Source organism: Mustela nivalis (genome assembly GCF_964662115.1).
Source record: "Mustela nivalis genome assembly, chromosome: 8".
Lineage (NCBI taxonomy): Eukaryota > Metazoa > Chordata > Mammalia > Carnivora > Mustelidae > Mustela > Mustela nivalis.
In genome coordinates, this window is record NC_139027.1 from 71,489,620 (window position 1) to 71,505,821 (window position 16,202).

Consider the following 16,202-nt stretch of genomic DNA (forward strand, 5'->3'; position numbering starts at 1 on the left):
ATTCTATTGATCTTAATAAAAAAAATAGCTTTTATTTTATTGATCTTCTCTATTATAATTTTCAATTTCTACTCTTATCTTTATTACTTTTCTCTATACTCCTTAGGTTTCTTCTCTCAAGGCAGCATTAAATTTTGAATTGTGTCTCAAAGTTAATCTGTTAGATTCTCGTTTATTTATTTCTAAAGTGAAAATTCATAGAAAATAATGCTTTTACCAATATTCTTGATTTAAAGGAAATCTGAGCATAAATTTATGAGTTAATTAGAGCTGGATCAGTAAAGTCATAATGAATCAATTATCAGAAAGTTACTGGTTAAAATAAACATATAAGTAGAGTTTGCAACTTTAAGTGATAAATGGTTTCCTTCAACAAACATTCAGATAAATGTACTTTTCCATAAAAGTCATTTTTAGTGTTAAAGTTGTAAGTCAAAACTCTTGAAACTATTCTAATAAATCTTTTAATATTCTAAGAAAACTCCTTATCCATGTTAGCAATAAACTTATGAAGAAACTTAACCTTATAATAAGTGAAACAAGTTAGTATAAACTATATCTATACATCAAGTTGTAATGTCTAACTGAGTGTTTATCTTTTCAAAACATCTCTATCAATAGTCCCTCATTTCCTCAATTTTCTTACTAAGTTTGTACCTAAAGTTCTGACCAGAAATGGAGTAAATATTAACTTTACAGTTTTGTTTCCACTGTTGTATTATTCCTTCACTAGTTTCCTGTGTTGGAAATGTAGCTTGTGAATTTTCCATTTTCTTTTCTTTTTGGGATAGAAAAGCTATTAATTTCTCTGTATATAGTGATTTATCTGCATTCTGTAAATTTCATATTTTCACTACAGCTCAATTCCAAACAATTCTTAATTAATATGTAAATTTTTTCTTTGGCTGATGTGTGACTTAAAAGAGTGGGGCTTTTTTGTCTTGGTTTGATTTAATTTTGACTTTCTAGATGTCTGTACATGTATTGGGGGGGTGTTAATTATTATCTCTCATAACTGATTTTTAAGTAGCTTAAATGCACAATGTTAAACAAAATTCTATACTGATTTGCTTTCTGACCTAGTTCTTGGTTGGTATTTTTTCCGGCATTCTTTATAGAATAGTAAATATTATGAAAACCCACCTATTCAATAAGGCATACTGATTTCTCTGTTTACTAGTGTTTGTTTTTTTTGTGTCTTCTTACTAGATTAAATTTTCTTATTTCTCCAAAGGGATTCCTTGGCTAAAATTTCATTAATGACTAATCAAATTTGTCTAAAAGTGTCTTTATTTTACCCTCACATATGAATGTTTATTTCTGGGTAAAGGATTCTAAACTGGCAGTTATTTTCTATAATAATTGTGAAGATATTTACAAAATTTTCTAATTATTTTTGTTTGAAGGTAGTATATCTTAAGATAGTTTCTTTTTTGGTTCCACTGTTTTAATTCACAGGTATCTGGCAGTAGATTTATATTTGTTTCCCTTCCTAGGACTTGAAATTTCTAAATCTGAGGATTGATGTCTTTTTTAAGTTATGGAAAATTTCCAGACATCTTTTCATTAAAAATTGCCTGTCTTGCATTTTTTGCACCTTTTTTTCCTAGAATGAATGAGATAGAATACAAAATAAATAGAACACAAAAATAAATCTTTGCATTTCATCTTATCTTGTCTCACCCAACACCTTCGCATCAAAACACAGAGCACCTGGCTACCAGGTCCAGAAACTGACCTCTGCCCTGAATACTTCAGCGTCAGTTTACCCTCTTCAAATTCTGTTTACATTCTGTGTTCAGTGGCTTTACTTTGGGCCCCTGGGGATCTTTCATACTTTCTTATAAGCTCAGTTATGCAATTAAAACAGTATCTGTCATGATTTATAGAAGACTTCTGGGTGATTTTTAGTGGAAATTATTCAGGTTATCTAGTTTTTTACATTTCAGGAAATGGAAGTCAAGACTTTTAATCTTTAAAAAAAAGGATTTAATTATGTTAATAAGTTTAAAACATTTCGTACAGGTATAGGTGTTTAAAATTTTAGAAAATGTATCTGCTACTAGGTTTGAAACAAAAAGCACTATCCAGTTGACTTGTTACTTGCTTTTTCTAGTTTGTTTTAATCATTCTTCTGTCTTGTGATAAATAGGAACAAAAAGAAGTTTTCTATGCTAACTAAGATTAAATGAGTACCTTAACATTGATTCTTGGGTGCCTGGGTGGCTCAGTGGGTTAAAGCCTCTGCTTTTAGCTCAGGTCATGGTCCCAGTGTCCTGGGATCAAGCCCTGCATCAGGCTCTTTGCTCAGCAGGGAACCTGCTTCCTCCTCTCTGCCTGCCTCTCTGCCTGTTTATGATCTCTATCAAATAAATAAATAAAATCTTTAAAAAAAAATTATTTTCAGATGGGAATTCTAGAAGTTGACACTCTTCCAGATACATTGCTCACAATCTTAATTTAGATCTCTTTTATCTAAATGGTTTCATATAGACTGTGCTTGTAGTATTATGACCTGATGGTTTTAAGACCCAGTCTCAAATTCACCCACTTCTTCCCATCTTCCTTTTATATATTTATGTACTTTGGGATCTTTCTCACTTCAATATTTACATAACACTTATAGTTTTTACATCAACTGTATCCCACAACTGTTTTCTGGTGATTCTAAGGTTTCTGGCTTTACCTTCCTATATATATAAACTCCTCCATAGCAAAAACAGTACTTAAGATTCTCTCTCACACTGCTTCTCCATAGAACCAGTCCACACGACAGCCAAAGGCAAACAAAGTTAAAGAACTGTTTGCCTTAATAACTTTACCTGTCACTGGAGTTTCACTAACACAAATAAGTAATAGGAAACTGAAGCAATGAAGGTTTGCGTAGCTATCCAAATTCTTAGTGTTTCATTGTTTAATTCCTGCTGACACACTACCTTGTGGAAGGAAAGATTTAAGAGTGGGGGCCGGGGGCATGGGGAGGAGTACCTATGAATCAGTCACAAAACAAGAGAAAGAAAGCTGGAGGAAGGAATAGTGTACCTGTTGTAGAGATTCCAGAAGTGTCACTTGTAATTCCATTCTCAAACTTAGAATTCTCAGACTGATTAAAACCATCTCACAAAAAGGTTTTGAGTACTTGCTATATATCAGGTAATGTTCCCAGGCATTTGGTATACAGTAGCAGACAACTTATACAAAAATCCCTGCCCTTACGGAGTTGGTATTCTAGTTAGAGGTTAGAGATAAATAAATATGTGAATACACAAATAGATGAATAAACATAACGTATGACATGCCAGAGGTGCTGTGAAGAAAAATGTGAGCAGGAAAGGCGGCCAGGGGTTAACTAGGGGAGACTGTCACTTTAAATAGGATGGTTAGAAAAAGCATCACTAAGCAAGTGAGGTTTGAGCAAATAGCAGGCTGGAGGAGGAAATCATGTGGATATCTGAGAGAGGAGTGCTCGAGGCAGAGAAAGTTGCAAATGAAGAAACACAGGCAAAAAGGATCTGGGATGTCCAAGAACTAGCAAGAGAGTACTGCGGTAAGAGCTAGATAAGCAAGCTAGATAAGGGGGAAAACTGTCAAAATGGAGGGTGAAGGGTCCACGGAAAGGGAGAGCAGGAAGATCCCGGCGAGTCCTGGATATCACTATAAGCTGTGAAAGCAAAGTCACTGGGAAAGACCTGACTAAGATAAGGAGCCACTGGAAGAAATTTTGGAGTAGGATTAGACAAGTATTTGAAGCAGAAGAGAATGGCAAAAACTGAAGGTGGCTGAGGTTTCGAGTTTTGGGGTTGTTATGTTGTTGTTGTTTTTGACGAAATAAATTATGTCATGTTTGTATACTGATGGGCAGGATCCAGTTAGAGAAGCAAAAATAGGTGAATAAAATCTACACAAGAAAGGGGGAAATTGCTGTAGTGGTTACCTCTACTAGAAGAGAGGAGGAGAGGTCTGACGTGGATTAGAGGGGCTGGTCTCAGCCAGCTCCAGAGTCCTGGTCAACCTTGGTAACAGGAGGGGGGCAGGGTGCAGACGGCTTCATGGCTGAGGGCCATGTAAGAGCATGAGTAAGTTCTCTTCTCCTAGATTCGTTTTCTCTTTGACCTAGGAAGCAAGGTCAGCTAAGAATGACACTAAGTGAAGAGGTTTTGGGGGTTGGTGTAGAGAAAGAGGAGAGACATCCCAGAGGGCTACAGGAGGCAACACAGAGTACTAATGAGAGGGTTCATAGTTCAGCTCTGTCACCTCCCACCCATCGGCTGGGTGACCCTGGGCCAATCTGCAAACGTCACTAAACTTGTTTCCTCTTAGGCAAAATGAGGATCACGGCTTTGTGGCGAGGATGAAGAGAGATCATGTAAAAGCAATTGCTGCTACCACTAAATGACCACACTGGGCACATGTTGGCTGTTGACTGCTATTACGGGATAGGCACTCCATTGTGTATCAGTGAAAGGAGAGGTTGTAATATTTGATGTCCACTCTCTTTCAGGAGGTTTGTCCTCACCAAGCTTCGAGTCATCCCAAAAGGAGCATTTTCTGGATTTGGGGACCTGGAGAAAATGTATGTACCTGACAATACTATGTGTGAATGCCTCAACCGGGCTGTGGGCAGCCGCCTCACATCATATCCAGTGTGATACTCAGAAGCAGACAACCTTCTGAACCTCCTCCCATCTTCTTTCCTAATAATGGGGAATCTTTCAGAGTGTGGCTGTTGAGATGAGCCTAAGGTCAGTCTAAGCAATCCTCACTTTTTCTTCTCGAAGGCATTGCTCCCAAGTATCTGGGAGCTGAATTTTTATAAACCAGAGCCAATTTTCTCTGCTCATACCCAGGGATATTGTTTATTATTTCTGATTAAGTTTCAATTAACAGTGGGGCCTAACATTTGTGTTTGAGATTCTAGAGACTTTTCTTTCCCAAGCCACACTGACAGGTGGTAATTGATATATCAACATTTAAAAGCTGTAGGAAAGGTTATAGCACTGAAGGAGATTTCCTTTGAAAAGAGAAGACCCCTCTGCTAATGCAAACATTTGCTCCTTACTGAACTAGTTTAATGTAGGCATCTCCCCAAACAGGCTTTTCTCAAAATGAGGCACAGGAGGAAAAAGTACAATAACTTCTGCCATGTTTAAAATAACCCACTCTTCCTTTGAAGGCTCCTGATCCCATCTCCCAGGCCTCAAGGGCCAGGAAAATCTGTTCTTCACCACAGTGGCAGCCAGAAGTTAAACACCAATAAATATAGCAACAGATAAATGGATTACACAGGAGGGAAAGATTTTTTTCTTGTTGTAAGAAGAAAGCAACTCCCCAGGTTACATACAGTTCTCTTCCTTAGAGCCATTCCATTTTCCTCTTGCTTCTTTCACCCCTGTTTAAGAATACTTGCTGAAGTCTGAGGAAGCAGGAGAGAAACCCATTAATGAAGGAAATATAAAGCAGAGAGAATGGCGATGTGTCTCAGCAATTACATCGCATGCTGAGAGGACGGTACTCAGGATCCTGGATTGGAGAGCTCGCTTCAATAGAAACTGACAGTATGACCTTGATTAAATCACTGTATCTCTCGGGCCTTTGGTTTCCCCATTGGTGGGTCAAGGAAGGAGTTTTCAAAGAAGGGAATAGCTTATGTGATTCCTAAGTATAAGGATCCCCAGCTGGAGGAGAGCTCATTTTAAAACCTGCCATCTTCAGGGTTTACCTTCTTGAGGACGTCAACACTTACAGGACTTAGGAGACAGGGCACTCTTTGGAGTAGAGTTCACCAAAGGAAAGAAGGAAGCAATAGAGTTGGAGAGATTTCTGCTCAAGGTGTATTCCTCGACGGGTGAGCCATTGCCCTGCCTGGAAGTGACATGAACTAAATAACAAGCCTATCTGATATGTCTTGTCCCCAAGCAGCCCCGTAACTGCATAGCAAACGTGCTAAAGGGAGGAATACCATATACCACAAATAATCCACCTTAATCACATTCAATCCAGCCAAAATGAATGACCCCTCATTGGCTGTTCACCACCAGCTGGGACCTTGCAATAAAAATAAAAGTTGTTAAACTGGGCTGATAGAGCCGTAATCCCAGAGACAGGGCAGCTGGCTCACAAACTCCTCAACTTCCTTAAACGCAGCTTGTCCATTTCCACTGCTGTCTCTATTAATCAGCCTACACTGACACAGCAAGATGCCTAAAACAAAATTGAACTCATCTCATTTCTTTTCAATGCTTTTTGTATCCCAGAGCTTCAAAAACATTGCGTAGTGGAAGGCCTGGCACCAAACTGAACTCTGAGCAGACTGGACCCTTCAATCTCTATGCTCATCCTTCATCCAAGTGCTCATCACCTTCTGCTCTTGGTCGGTGATGAGTGCTCATCTCCTCTCTCATCTCCTTCCCTGTATTTCTGTTCTTCACTGAATTTTTAGCCAGTTTCCTGAACTCAGTAAGCATTGGCTTCCTCTTCAATATCTCCCTCTCCGTGGAGCATAAAATCCCTTTGATTCATTCTGCACATGTGGCAAAATTTTACCTGTCCTCTTTCTTGCCACTCCCACTCTTGTGAAAGAACAGGGGCATTCACTGGCCCCTTGTCTTCTTTCGCTCACTCCTCAGCCAGCCCTCATGATATGGGACCACAAATTCTCTAACACCATGTAATTATTCTGTGAAAGTTCCCAACAGATGGAATGGCCAGACTCATGACTTCTACTTTGTGTTCTTCATACTTAACTTACATGCAGCTTTGCAGGTCATTGACTATTCCTGCCATTCTTCCTAATACTTATCCCCCTTTCCACTTCGGGGACACCACACCCTCCTGCCCACTCTGCGAAGCTCCCAGACCACTCCACAGATGATTCTTTCCATCTTTGTTGTTCCTCAGCTGCCCCTCAGAAAATCAGATTTCTGGGCTCCATTTTGGCCATTTTCTTTATTATATTATTTTCACCATCCCTGATCATTATATATCAAATGACACCCTAGTATCAGGGCTCCTAAATGACAAGTGCCTCAAATTTAATACATCCAGATTAGCTCACTGTCTTTATTCTTAAATTTCTCATCTCCCCACATTGACTAGCATTACCACCTGTCGAGACTCCAAAACAGGAAAATTCAAAATCTCCCTTGACTTTCTGTCCCTTAAACCCAGGTCCCTTTCCAGTCCCATTGGCTCTTTCTCAAAAATATCCCTGGAGGGGCACCAGGGTGGCTCAGTGGGTTAAAGCCTCTGCCTTCGGCTCAGGTCATGGTTCCAGGGTCCTGGGATCGAGCCCCACATCGGGCTCTCTGCTCAGCAGGGAACCTGCTTCCTCCTCCTCCTCCCCCCCCCCTCTCTCTCTACCTGTGATCTCTATCTGTCAAACAAATAAATTAAAAAATCTTAAAAAAAAAAAAAATCCCTGGAATCCAGCCCTTCTCTCACTCCCACTGCTATTAGGTCCAAAGTCTCATCAACACTTAGATAGCCTGTTATGTGAGGCTGTTATGCCAGCCCCTGCTCCAATCCCCCTAGCTCCCTGCTGCCAGACCCACACTGCTCAAACTTTCTTGCAGAAGAAACTGGAGGGACTCTCACTGCCATAGGCTTCAGTCAGAAGTGCCTGGCACAAAAATCAAAGCCCTTTAAATTTCCACCATACCCACTGCATACTCACACATTTTCACCAGGCAGGAGAAATTGCCATTTCTCAAGCATTATCATTACCAGACATTGTACTTATTTAGAATGTGATGGATGGTTCTTTGAACAATGCCTAGCACATAGACAGATCAAAACCAAACAAACAAAAACTCTTAAAAAAAAAAAAACCCAGTTACAGGTGAATTAATTAGCCAATTAATTAATTAACAAAATATATTTTCACACTGCTGTCCCTCTGACTAAAACTTCGCTTGAAATTGGAAAAGGAATCCCGCTTGTCCTCCAAGGTCCAGACTAAATATTTACTCCTCTGTAGCCTTTCCAGAATTCTCTCAGTGTTTCCAAACCATAATCTTGTGTCTACACTATCAATAACACATTTATCAGGCTGTATTCAGAATTTACAGTTTTTCCAGATCCCTTCATTGTTCTTTAAGGGCAAGGGCAAGTATAACTTTTTGTTAAAGTACAAAACCCAGTCCTACTGTTTTTACCTCCTTGCTATACCTCTAATCTGTCCACTTACCTCCTTCTCCGGCTACTGTAATCTTTCCCTAGATAACCGCAACCGTTTTCTGTTTCAGCTGCCTTATCCACCAGCATGCCCTCTGCTCAACCCCCCACCCATTCATTACCCGGCAACCAGAGTGATAGTTTCTAAACTCCGATCTAATCCTGTTCCCTTCCACATCTGTCCTGCCATACGCACATACATGCCATGCCTTACCAGTGCTCTCATAAAAAAAAGAAATGAGACCCTCTCACAGTCTCTCCTTTGTCCTATTTGCCCTTTATCAGTTCACAAAACGTACTGTGTTATCTGCCCACCATGAGCCTTGGTTGTTGCATGCTGTTCCTCCTGACTAACACTTCTTTTCCACTCTGTGCTTTTAATTTAGTTGGCTCCTACACATCCTTCAGATTCCCATGCCACTGTCATTAGCCTAGAAAAGCCCTCCCTGGCCTCTCCAACTAGGGCAAAACCCCCTCCTACATAAACTCTCCTATCACTAGTCTCCCGGTGCTGACTTTCATTTTAACAATATATGAAACTTATTTATGTGATAATTTAATTTCTAACTCCCCGATTGGACTAAGGACATGTTTGTGTTTTTTCAGTATTGGATCCTTGGTGCCTTGCACAACAAATGAATGATAAATGCATGAATAAAAAAGAATCAACAAATATAATTAGTTGGGAGGACTAATTGGAAATAAAAATACCAAATAATACGAACGATAGTGATAAGCAATGTACGAGTTGATAAGCATACTGTGAATGACTGAGAATCTACTGTGATTCAGGTACTTATGTGGTGATAGTTTAAAATGCACAAGATAATTATGTTCAAAGTAAGTGATACAAACATTGTATTTGTTAGGCACTTTCTGTTGTGAGAGGCAAAAGAAAATAGACCTCGGATAGGCTTAAGGAAAGGCAGGAAATGTAATGGCTCATTTAACTTGATGGTCAGAGAGGACAACGGCTTTAGAAACAGCTCTATTCAGGTTCCATGTCCTTAGGACTTGGCCTCTCTCCCTCTCTCAGGTCTCCCTTATACTATGTTAGTTTCAGCCCTTTGCCCCAACCCAGTGACAAGATGCCAGCAGCAGTTCTGCTTCTCATCTCCTGGGTTCCATTCAGAAGACCTGACCTTCTTTTTTTCCTCCATCTCATAAAATCTTAAAATTTAGTGTGACTCCTTTAGATGACACAACCATTCCTGGACCAACCACCACAACTAAGAGAAAGCAATGCTCAGAATGGCTGTGGCCTGGGTAACAGGTTCCATACTCAGAATTGAGAACACCCACCCCACCCACATGGGCTTGGAGTGGAGGAGGGAGAGCCACTGCCAAACCCTGAGACCACTGCCCGAAAAAAAGAGACTAGGGGCTGGTGGCTGAACCAACAGATGATGTCGAAAAAGAAAATTAGTCTGGTTCTCATCCCCAAGAGACAGGTCTCTGTGGCTTGGGTGGTTGAGGCTTTGATTCTTCCCCCTTCCTCCTGTTAGAAAGATTTAAAGAATCTAGCAACTCTGCCCAACTCATGCTTGATGATTCTTCTTCCATTAACCCAACCCCTCTGTTTCTACAAGAAGTCACAAGGGAAAGCAGTCTTTCTGATAAAGGAGAGGCAGTTGCTTCTCCCTGAGAAATGAAATGATCACTGTTCACACCATGGCTTTGCTCAGCCTCACTGTCTCAAACCTCCCTACTCCTCACTGCTTTGGGAATGGCTGGGGGAAAAGGAACCATTAAACCCTCTGCAATGTGAAGTGGCTTTGCAAAGTGCACTGTAAACTGTTTACATTGTCTTTAATTACTTCAGAGCCATATGTCAGCTTGGTATAAAGTGTGAGGATTACACTGAATAGGGTAGGGGGAGTAGGTGACAAGGTGGTGATTTATGGTAACCAGAAAAATTATGTATGGAAATGAGTGCAATTTAAAAACACATCTACGTGCTATTATAACACTGGAGGGGGAAGAAAAGCCAGTTTATAACAAAATATCTTTGAAAATAGGAGCATGATGAATATGTAAATGAGACCAATCAACATCAGCTGAGATATGGTATATGCAGATGAGGCGGCAATGAGCCAACATGTGAAATAGCTCCCAAGCCATAAATATGAACCATATAAAATTCATTTGAAATATTCATGATAACATAAGGACAAAAAATATAATCAAGTGATTTATTTACATATAAAAATGAGAACACTAGTCTAACACTTCAGCCTCCACACCCAGATCACTGGGGAAAGAAAAGTTAACTTAAAGAGGGACTTCTAGAAGGAGAAATTTATTAAATGAGAACTAGAGCAAACATACAAAAAAAGTTGAGGATCCTTCGATTTCTCAGTTCTTTGGACTCACTCAAAGGCACATAAAAAGAAACAGATCAGGAACCAAGACTGTAATGCTGGAAATTTGGGCTCCAATATGCTTTGCCTTCCAGAGCACCTCCTTGTTAGATAATGTAAGTCCATTCCTGCCCCAGATTTCTGTGTTTCTGAGGTAATAGGCAGAGGAGCCCCACATGGTGAAATAAAACAGGAGTGGGGGGGCAGACCGATGACACGCCAGCCTCCTGGTTAACAAGGGGAGGCCAGTGTTGGAGCAATTAGGCCCCTGAATAGGAAGAGGAGATATGAACCCCTGGGCATAAAAAGGATAATGAAGTTCAGTGGTTCTCATCTCAGATTACACTTTAGAACCCCCGGGTGGGATTCTAAAATAATTATAAAATAAAAATATTTTAGAGGCTCCTAAAATAATCCACAGGCCTGTCGTTTGCAGGGATTTTCATTTGTCTGGGGTGGGGCGAAGCACTGATCATTTTTTCAATGCTCCCTTGCTGACTCTAATGTCCATCCACTGTTGAAGGCCCTGAGGTGGATGATATTTAGGGCTGAATCCAGTTTGTAGACAGAACAGAAATAAATGTATGTAGTGTGTCTACCGGCTGTGGCCGGAGAACAAACCAAAGGAGGATGGTAGAGATAAGATCAAAACAGCAGCTGGGGCGAGGTCATGGAGTACCTTAGAGGCTACGGGGACAAGTCTGGCTCTCATAGTTAATCATGGGAATGAAATGAGTTATTTTGAACAACCAAGTGAATGGTTTGATTTGTATTTGTTAAGTATCACTCACACACAGACTTTTATTAAGGGCTTTTGTCTCTATCCATAGAGCTATTAGTCTAGACAATACTGGATATGGGTCGGGCTCTGGAGAGCTCTGGAGAACTCTCATACACATCCGGTGAGAATGCAAGATGGTACAACCTCTTCAGAAAAGAGTTTGACAGTTTCTTATAATGTATTTCCCCAAGAGAAATGAAAACATATGTCCATCCAAAGACTTGTTGGAGAATGTTCATTACAGATTTATTCATAATAGCTCAAAACTGAGAATAACCCCAGGCACATCACGAAGTCAGGGGGTAAAGAAATGGTGTTTTACCCATGTGATAAAGTATTACTCCAAAATAAAAAGCAATCAACTGCTAATACAACATGGATGGATCTCAAAAGCATTATACCAAGTAAAAAAAGCAAGCCAGACGCAAAAGAATACACACCATATGATTCTATTTATATGAAACTTTAAAAAAGAAAATCTGTGGTGCCAGAAATCAGATCAGTGGTTGTCTAGAGCCAACAGTGATAGTAGAGATTGTTTGGGAAGGAGAACAAGGAACTTTTCAGACTGGTACAGATGTTCTCTATCGTGATTGCAGGTTGTTACAAAACAGATCCATTTGTAAAAACTTGAACAGTTAAAATGAGCACATATTATCATTTGTCAAATTATACTTCAATAAAGTTGACTTTTAAAAAACAATTCTTTAGTACCTATTTGGGGCCAGTTTTAAATACTGCATTTCTGTTAATCTGGACTTTACAGACAGGGATACTAACATTCAGCAACGCTAAGCAACTAAACAGCATCAGAGGGTCCTTCAGTGGTAAAGCAAGATAGTCTGGTCCTTCCTGCTACACAAGACTTCCTTTATGTTGGCATCTACTATTTCCCAGAATTATTCTGCTAAAATTAAAGAGTGACCAAGGGTAACATTATGGCTGTGAAAGCTTTCCTTGATGTCATTTATAATTAGACGAGTGGATTTCTATACCTAAGCACTTGGAACTTCCATAAACCAGATCCCAGAGTCATTTTTTTAACGGAGAATCATAGAAGTGGACAAAACTCTTCTTTCAGTATTTTTCGCCTTTGACTTCCTGTGTGCCAACTCATTTCTGGGTAGAGCTCTTGCTGAGACGGACTTAAGTTCAAGGGTTTACAAACTGAGCCGCCTGTTAAGTTGCAAATTAACTTAGTCAGCAGTTGCGAAATGTAAAATTAAGTCAATTAAGTTGTCATTATTGACCCAGGTCAAACATGAGTTAGTGTCTAGAAGGTGAAAGTCCTTGTCTCATTTCCTGTTCTCCATAAATATTCTGAAAATACGTATTTTTGTTATATTTATTGCTTCAACCAAGAATACAAGAAGCTGTTTTCTTGTCACGTTTTGGATTGATGTGGTTTTAGTAATGCCATGAAGTCTTTTTATTTCAACTGTTTCTAGGTGGGTTCTTAAAATAAACTCTACAATATCTAATGGCTGTCCAGCTCGAAAGAGAATAATTTATTAGCTTCATATTTATATGCTTAGATTTTTGCCCGTTTTGGTTTTGCTTTGATTTCTTTTATGGGTTGGGGGGATAGGAGAGGGGAAGTATAATAGGGGAATCAGAGTTCCTGAGATGTGGTGATTTTATGGAGTCTCCCAGAATAGTATTCATTTTAACTCTCCACATCTCTGTCCCTTCTGCTTTATTCATGAAGAGAGTGCATGGTTTCCTTGCTAGAAGGGAATACTGGAAGAATATAGGTAAAGGACCCACTGTCTTAGTCTATTTGGGCTGCTATAATAAAACATGCCTGGATGGCTTAAACAACATTTATATCTCACAGTTCTGGAGGCTAGAAGTCCAAGATCAGAGTGCCCATATGGGCAGTTCTGGTGAGAACCCACTTCTTGGCTTATAGACACCTGCCTCCTTCCTGTAGGCCAAAGAGAGAGTGCTGGTCTCTCTATCCTATTATATGGACACCAACCTCACCCTTAAGAGCCCCACTCCCAAGACATGGTACAATTACTTCACAAAGTCCTTACTTCCAAATACCACCGCACTGGGGATTAGAGCTTCAACATATAAATTTGGGTTGGGGATACAGAGAGAAAGACACAAACATTTAGTCCATAGTATGCATTATAAACTATCAAGCTTATAGTGATAAAGATGCATATTATAGATGCTCACTTGCTTGGGAAGGCATAGATATGCTGTCATGTACATAGTCCATCTCTAAGATCCTCCACCCATTTGACACTCCCAGGCATTCATGGTCCTGGTGACCTCCACTTGGTACCCTTCATGCAGCAGCTAAGACTTCCAAGTAGCAAGACTTGACAGAGGTTACTAAAACAAGGTTTTTTCTGGCTTGTACAGTATTCTCCTATTTTCTAATCAACAGCCAAGCAATATCTTCTCTGTTAAGATTTCTGTTTCAGCCATGTTTGCTCTTCTGACCGTTCTTGACAAGGCAAGTTGTGGGAGGGACTTTCAAATGTGTTATGTTTGTTGTTGCTCACAGATATACCAGAAAACGAACAGGGCTTTTTTTTCCCTCTCTGCCAGTAACTCAATGTTTGTGTCTTCTTAGAGAAGATACAATTAAGGCAGCATAATACTCAAGTTAAAAATAGCCTTGTGGCTCTGCCCTGGAGACTCCTGCTAGGCTTTTTTTTTTTTTTTTTTCCAACAGAATGGTATTAAAATAAAAAGATGCAATCTAAATGCAAGCTCCAATCGATGCACAAACTACTTATTTTTATTTCCTCATTTAGCCCATGCCTATCACAACCACATCCATCTGGACCGTTTATGACTTAATAAGATGCTTTCAACAGTAAAAGACTCAAATAGGATATGGACCCACTTGCCTGCCCATCCCCCTGACAAATAAACCACCTGAATCCTACACTTCATAAACCTCTCCTGTGATGCTCTGCTCCACCCTGGCCAGATTACCTGGAAATCAAATGATCAGAGATGTTTTATAGCTCAGACCATTCCAGAAGTTAAACAGGCAGAGAGGAAAAGCATAAGAGGGATAAATGCCAGAGGAGCCTTAATGAATAAAGCAGAAGTTAACCACCACAGTGGGTCTGAGATTCTGAGAGAGTCTGGGCATAGAGATAGCAATTGTCGATGCCAACTGTTTTATAAACATGTAATTTGCACTTGGATGTGAGCATGCTTTGGAAAGTTAAAAGTGCATACAAACAAAAGGTATGAAAAAAAAAAAAGAGACCATTTGATCTGCTTCCCATTCACGGTATCTCAGTTCAACTACACAATGACCTTCTCTCTTTTCATATTCTTTCAAAGCATTGAGCACAGGACTGGGCACAACTAACAGATAACAGCAGGTGAAGTTTGTGAGTTTGTCATCTCTACCTCTTGGATTCTTACCCAGCCTTTGAGAACATTTCCCCCAAATAGGGTCTCAGTATTTTTTAAACCCTTTTTCTTTATTCTTCTTTCCCAGTAAAGATAAGGACATCTGAAGAAAGTATTGCCATTGAAATTTAAGGAGTTAATGAATTGGATCCTCCAAGACAGTTTGCCTTTTCATAAAGACATGAAGTAGCTAATGCCTATTTCAGAGGACTAAATTGCTAATGGTGAGACGTTAGTCAATGTGGCACATATGCTCAGGGAGATTTGCTTTAATACATGAGAAAATCCTATCTAGATTGATTTACTTGTTTGGACTGCAAGGGCCCATGTGTACATGAACTGAAATTTGAAGGAAAGATGAGCTTCCTTTCATCAGACTGACATTAAGGCTTTCAAGACCCCATCTACTGAAGGGCTCTCTCATTCACTGACTGCCCAGGAGAACTCAAGCTCATTGCTTTTTTTTTTTTTTTTCCTCCTTTAGTGAATGTTAAAAATTGAGGCGCCAATCTTCATGTATTTGTTTCAAGTGTGCCCTTTTATACCTTCCTTTATATTGTCTTCCCTACTTCCTCTCATATGTACATATAACTTCTCAGTCCAACCAAGTAAGACCCTCGAGATGGGACTTTTCATTAAGTAAAGTAGACATCTGCTTTGGGGGCAACAGGATGGTGGCTTAGTGTAGTACCAAGTTCCAGACGAAAAAAAAAAAATAAAACCCTGGATAAAGAGTAAGTTCCACACTGACTTCAAGGAAACGAAGCCAAATCAGAGATCAGTTTGGGGCCTTTTTAAAGGGAAGAGATTTACAGACTTCAGTCAAGTGCCCAAGACAAGTGCAGGCTGATGGATGACACCAGCTAATCCATCAAGTGATTTATCAGGGTTCACAGAGTAAATGATTGTGAATTCCATCACTCCCTGAACACCAGTGAGGATGAGGCTTGTAGGGCTAATGAGCTTCCCTAAGCCAGGGACACCTCCTTCTGACTAGTCTATGTGCTGTTAACGTCTATTCTGTTCTACTCAGAGAGAGACCTGCAAACTCAGGGAAGCATAATCCACCAATCAGTCGATAGTTCCACAAATTCTTCTTGAGCCACAATATACGTGTTAATTAGATGAGGGAGAGATTTGATGAAGTGTATGGGCCTGTCACTATTGGATGTTCTGGGCCATCAAGATGAATCTACACAGTACTGGCTCTCAAGGAGTTCCCGTAGTGATCAACAACAATAATAGCTGTCGCTTGTTGAGTAATTATTTTGCCATAAACTGAGATAAGCCACTTTACATGCATTAGCTTAATTATCATCCCAGTTTTACACTGAAGAGATTAAAGCCAAGAAGGGTATATAACTTGCCCAGCATCACATATCTAACAAGTGACAGAGCTGGGAGTGGAACCCAGCCATTCTGACTCCAATGCTCGCACAGTAATCTATTATTCTAGAACATCTAGGAATAAAACCAGGGTATTCCAGATCGTATATGAT

General features: G+C 39.8%; 1 protein-coding gene across 2 annotated transcripts in view; it reads left to right on the forward strand.

Annotated features, from left to right (window-relative positions):
* The window catches only part of FSHR (follicle stimulating hormone receptor), a 160,183-nt gene that overhangs the window by 68,512 nt on the left and 75,469 nt on the right, over positions 1–16,202 (forward strand). For both annotated transcript variants that reach the window (XM_082744333.1, XM_082744334.1), the window contains exon 2: positions 4,502–4,573. In XM_082744333.1, coding sequence (XP_082600459.1) covers positions 4,502–4,573 — 72 coding nt within the window. The remainder of the gene's footprint in view (positions 1–4,501; positions 4,574–16,202) is intronic.